At 44.4% G+C, this 6,000-nt stretch overlaps 1 protein-coding gene across 1 annotated transcript in view; it reads right to left on the bottom strand.

Moving 5' to 3' along the window:
- Positions 1-2,802: 2,802 nt before the first annotated feature.
- The window catches only part of LVRN (laeverin), a 57,264-nt gene continuing 54,066 nt past the window's right edge, over positions 2,803-6,000 (bottom strand). Inside the window, exon 20 of the mRNA XM_031448856.2 lies at positions 2,803-4,506. Coding sequence (XP_031304716.1) covers positions 4,366-4,506 — 141 coding nt within the window. The 3' untranslated portion in view covers positions 2,803-4,365. The remainder of the gene's footprint in view (positions 4,507-6,000) is intronic.

The raw sequence follows: 6,000 nt of genomic DNA, 5'->3' as shown, positions 1-6,000 counted from the left end.
ACAGAGCAACTATCAATGAGAATAATCTGAAGAGTAGCAGGAAAGGTCTTCTACAACTAAACATAAAGACGGAGCAACGAGACGGGTAGGAGCGGTGGAGACGCGGTTTAGTCAGGCCCCATCCCCCACCCCCGGGGTACGCGACCCGCAAACGAGAGGAGAATCGCAATTACAGAGGTGCTCTCCGGGAACTGAGGAGTCCAAGCCCCACACTGCACTTCCTAGCCCAGGGGTCCTGCACTGGGAAGATGAGCCCCCAGGACACTTGGCTTTGAAGGCCAGAGGGCTTACTTTTGGGAGAGCCAAAGGGCTATGGGAAATAGAGACTCCACACAGAATCTCACTCTCCAGGACCCAGGGCAGGAGCGGTATTTTGAAAGGAGCCTCAGTCAGACCCACTTGCTGATCTTAGCCTCCAGGAGAGGCAGGAGGCAAATGGGACTCACCCTGGAGGCACAAACACTGGCGGCAGCCATTTGTAGGCGCTCATCCATCGGCGCGGACCCTGGTGCTGGCAAGCGCCATTTCCGATTCCTCCCCCCCAGCCCATTAGTGCTGGGACTTGCCCCGCCCACCGGCCGGTCCGCCAGACCTGGAATGCCCCGGGCCACACAGCTCGCTGGTCAGGGACACAGCCCCACCCGTTAGCAGGCAAGTTGCTGAAGGGCTCCCTGAACCCCTAGCCATGCCAGGACTCAGCCCCAACCTTCAGAGGGCTGGCACTAGCCCGCCCCCGGGACCCCTGAAGCCCCACAGCTAGAGACTCCAGGACCCGGATTTGCCCTTCAGTGGGCCGGCATTAGACCTGGGACCTGGCCTCAACCACCAGTGGGTAGAAATCAGCTCAGGGACCTTCTGGGCTCATGGCCCCACACATGAGTGGGCAGACACAAGCTCCAGGCCCGCTGAGGCCCCACAGCCAGCTGTGTCAAGACCTGGCCCATACACCAGCAGGCCGGCACCACTTCATGATATCTTGGGCCACAGCCCCACCCAACAGCAGGCTGACACCAGTTCTGGGACACCCCAGACCCTGCAAGCACAGCCCCTCCCACAAGCAGACAGAACTGGCTGCAGGAACCCTGACCCAGCAGCCAGCCACCCCAGGACCTGGATCCACCCACCAGTGGGCTGGCACTAGAACTCCGACTCCCCTGGCCACACAGCCAACCATATCAGGACCCAGCCCCCCGGACCAGTGGCTGGCAGCCTCCATACAAGGCAGAGCCAAGCATCCAACCGAGAGCCAGCCATTCCTACCACTGCACGCACAGTCGTCAGCCTGCCACAACAGAAGGATCCATGCAGCCCACGTAGGGGGCACACCTAGCACATAAAGCACTGGTGACCAGAGGTGAGTGAGCTACTGGGCCCCATAGGATGTTTCCTACATAAGGGTACTTCTCCAAGATCAAGAAATGTAATCAACCTTCTAAATACATAAGAATAAAAATAACGTGGGGGAGGGTACAGCTCAGTGGTAGAGCACATGCTTAGCATGCATGAGGTCCTGGGTTCAATCCCCAGTACCTCTGTTAAAAAAAAATCAATCAATCTAATTACCCACCCCCACCAAACAATAAATAAATAAAGACAACAAATTGTGCAAAATGAGGCAACAGAGGAATATGTTCCAAATAAAGGAATAAGATAAAGCCCCCAAAGAAGAACTAAGTGAATTGGAGATAAGTCAAGTAACGGATAGAGACTTGAAGGTAATGATCATAATGATATTCAAAGAACTCAGGAGAAGAATGAATGAACACAATGAGAAATTGAACAAAGAGTTAGAAAATATAAAGAAGAATCAAACAGAGCTGAAGAATACAATTACTGGAATAAAAAATACACTAGAAGGAATCAATAGTAAATTAGATGATACAAAGGATTGGTTCAGTAAACTCAAAGACAGAGCAGTGGAAATCACTCAAAACTGAACAGAAAAAAGGAAAAATAATTTTTAAAAATGGGGACAGCTTAAAAGACCTCTGGGACAACATCAGGCATACTAACATTCACACTATAGAGGTCCCAGAAGGAGCGACAGGAAGGAGCAGAGAACATATTTGAAGACATAATAGCTGAAAACTTCTTGAACTGGAAGAAATAGACATCTAAGTCCAGGAAGCACAAGGAGTCACACACAAGATCAACCCAAAAAGGACCAAACCAAGACACACTGTAGTTAAAATGGCAAAAACTAAAGATAAAGAAAGAATATTAAGGAAGAAGTAAAACTGTCACTGTTTGCAGATGACACAATACTACATACAGAACATACTAAGAAAGTATAAGGTACAATACAATAAAGTGTAATGCTTACCTGGAGTAACCAGCTTCATCCAAATAAGAAAAGATGAACATTATTCAAAATTCTTGTTCATAGTTATAGGAAGTAGTATTAACCAAATATTTGGACATTTGATTTTGGATAAACACTTTCGGTACTGTTTAATTACTATGGAAGCAAAGCTATAGCAGGACTTTAATTGTTGACCAATGGTCTAAGGAGCCCAGTGTGCTCCGTTGGTAGAATCAGCACTTGGCATCACCTGATAACAGGCATCAGAGGTGCTGGGTGCGCCGAGTGTCAGCCTCCAAGTGCACTTGGTAGAATGAGAGCACAGGAGACTGGGATGATCAAAAATAGGGGACCGGGACAGCCAGGCAGAAGGAAGGTAGAGGTTACTGGAAAGGGAGAAAGAAGACAGGGGAGCCCAAAGGAGAGGGAGGGGAAAGCAGCAGAGAGGACACGTGACATGGCTTTCTAAAGATAAGACTGATGGGAGGAAATACAGGAAACACAGAACAAACGTGTAAGAAAACACAGGAAGAAATCACACATAACCATTTGAAGACATGGGGCTATTTTATTGCTTAAATTTTAAATTGCCAAATTTAAAGAAAAATCTCTCTGACCTATGATCAAAGGTCAAGTCTGAACAGACTGTGCTTTGATTTGTCCTCATGGCCAAGTCCCGTGGCCTCCCAGCCCCACTCAGGGAGTATCTTCTTGTGAAGTGAATATGGAAGTGAGCTTTGGTATTGCATTTTAATTTGTGGCTGCATTAACTTACACAAGACAGAGGGGGAAAAAAAGCGTTAGATCATATTAGTGCCTTGAGTTTATGTAACATATTAAAGGCTTTTAATTGATATATTCCTTAAGCTTTACAATTTTACTTTGAGGTAGATAGGAGATCTGTAGTTTTTATTTCCATTCTATAAAAGCAAAAGCAAAATTAAAACAAGAATTAAATTGTAAACACACAAAATCGAGTTGGATGATTTGCCTTAGCTGTCCTGATTAATTCAGGGGTGACAAAACTGAGCTAATTCCACACATTGTGATTGATGAAAAGGTTTAACGTTGTCCAAACTACAAGCAGCTTCAATCTGGCCAAATGAAACCACATTTCGAACTTAATGCCCTGAGTGCAAAGCTGTAAAGATCATGCTCTGGTTAGTCTTTTAGTTCTATTTCTATTTGACCATTTCCATTTGCGTTGGAAATTAGCCCATAATTGCTATTGTCTGTTGACATCATTATTTTTGCTGCTAAACTTTGGCTGAAAGAGTGTCCTTCCCACAGGTGATCTGCATAGTCAAGAGCTTTCAGGGCACAGCCTTGCTCTCCATCTGACCTCTGCAGCAGTGACCCTAAGGGCACTTCGTGGATCCTATAGTCCTGGGCCTCTCTGTGACACCTTAAAGTTCAGTAGCCAGTAAAGTGTGGCACGTGGAAGCAGGCACTGGGGAGAGGTGGGTGGGAAAGGAGAAGACACATTTCTTGCCTTTGGGGCACTTAACATGGCTCATACAATTGTCTGTTTCTTCTTTTTCAAACCTGCATGTCTTTGGCTTTTCTGTCTTCTAGCGATTGCTGCTTTTCTAGTCTCTGTTTCTTTATACTGTTGTGTTATTTGTACATTACTCTTTTAAATAAACCCTAGAGTATTGCAAATCGGTATTTCCCTCAGAGAAGAATGTGCTTATTTAGCCAATGATGTAATATTCCACTGGCCTTCACAACAGAAAAAGCAAGGCTCTCTAAGGTAAATTTGTTTTTACAAGGCATTTAAAGTAAATTACGTGGTTTATAGCCCAACATGAAGCAAAATCTCCCCCAGAAATACAGCAATGTTGGCAAAATCCTCAGCCATCACTCAGCCTCCCCCTCTCACCCAGAGAGTGCCTCACAGCCAAGTGTGACAACATGGGGAGAACGGGACTCTGAGTAGTAAATGTGACTGAAATACAATCACAAAACGTGTGCTTTTCCAGACTCACTTTCCAGGGGATTGGAGGATAACACTGTGAGCACATTATAATACGCCAGAGGAGTGCCGAGAGTCCCCCGCTAAGTTAGGTGTTTTTCCGGAGCCACGCAGCTATCCTGGCATTTCGCTCTTTGCTTTTCAGATTGTCCTTCTTTATTGTCTGTAATTGGGCGTGAACTGTGAGTCTCTGGTGCTCCTCCAACATATGACTACAAAACTGCTGCAGCTGGAAGGACAAAGAGACAGTCAGTGCCATCGAACTTCTCACTCAGACACAGCAAGACAAGGTTCATGTCAATGACAGGCTCGTGCAAATGGGTGGTAACAGTTGGGATAAGTAGAAATGTGTCTATTTTACTCACTGCTCTATTCCCCAAAGCACATAGTACGTGCTCAGTAAACATTTACTGAATGCATATTAGATATACAAGACTTGTGGACAGCAATAGAGTGAGATCTATTATCTCAAAAGAAACTTTGCAGGGGGTGGAGGGGAGGGTGGACTATAGCTCAGTAGTAGAGTGCATGCTTAGCATGCTGGAGGTCCTGGGTTCAATCACCAGTACCTCTATTTAAAAAAAAAAAAAGAAAGAAAGAAAAGAGAAAAAAAACTCAATAAAATAAAAAAATTTTAAATGAAAATAATGTATATATATAAAAGAAACTTTGCAACTTCCAAAGCCCAAAACTGGTACCCAATATCCATGTCTTCACAAATGTTATCCTTTATTTAAGAATGTTTATAGTGGATTCACCCATTGGCTGAATTCCTTCATGGAATCAGGTCAATCATTCAGCTACTGGAACATCTGCTGCAATATTACATACAAGCCAGACCCCAAGTGATGAATAAGTTACATTCCAAAAGTCTATTGTGCTGTCATTGGATTAGAACTCAGAACACATATTACCATAAAATGATAGCGTACCCTACCGTCCCATGAAAGGTCACTTAAACCCTAATGTACTTGAAATTAAGTAGTAATAGGGCTGGCAAGCCTAACAACAATGCAAAAGAAAATTCTGCGAATTCTGCAATTCTGCGAAAAAGTAGGTTAAGGAACCAGGAACAAACCTCCCACGCTCTCCCACACCTGCCAGGCAGTGGGAGCCACAGGTCAGCCGCACCATTCTGGTCCTGTGCCCACGATCGTGTACCTACCGTGGGTGGGAGGGGAGCGCTGGCTTGTGGGACTGTGGGTGGGGCTTCACGAGTGCTTGAGAGCATGAGTGAAGCCAGGCTCCAGCAGGGGGCAGTATAAAGAGCAGAGTAAGAGATTCGGAGACTGTCTTAAGACTGTGCTGGTGTGGAGGGAAAAGGGATTCTTGTGACTCTTTTCATTTTCTTTTTTAGTAATTATTTTCGTTATTATCATGGGAACTGATACACTCTAGTAGAACTATTGGACATTAATAGTTTTTTGACAAGGATATTCACAGTAGCTAATCTACTTGTTTTTGAAGTTGCAATAATTTAACCACTGCTAAATCCATTTTTTCATTTAAAAATTTAAAAAAGTTTTTTTATTGTATTTATGTTTTAATTGGAGATACCGAGGATTGAACATAGGATTTCGTGCATGCTAAGCATGTGCTCTACCAATGAGCATTTTTCCATTTTTTTAATGAACTATCAGTGAGTATAAAGTTTTGGAACTTTGAGGATTGCTTAAGTCATACAAACTTCATTCATTAAACACCAACAATAAAACTTTACTGG

This window comes from Camelus dromedarius, chromosome 3, assembly GCF_036321535.1.
Source record: "Camelus dromedarius isolate mCamDro1 chromosome 3, mCamDro1.pat, whole genome shotgun sequence".
NCBI classification, from domain to species: Eukaryota; Metazoa; Chordata; class Mammalia; order Artiodactyla; family Camelidae; genus Camelus; species Camelus dromedarius.
Note: the sequence above shows the minus strand (reverse complement) of the source record. Positions and strands in the feature narration are given on the sequence as shown.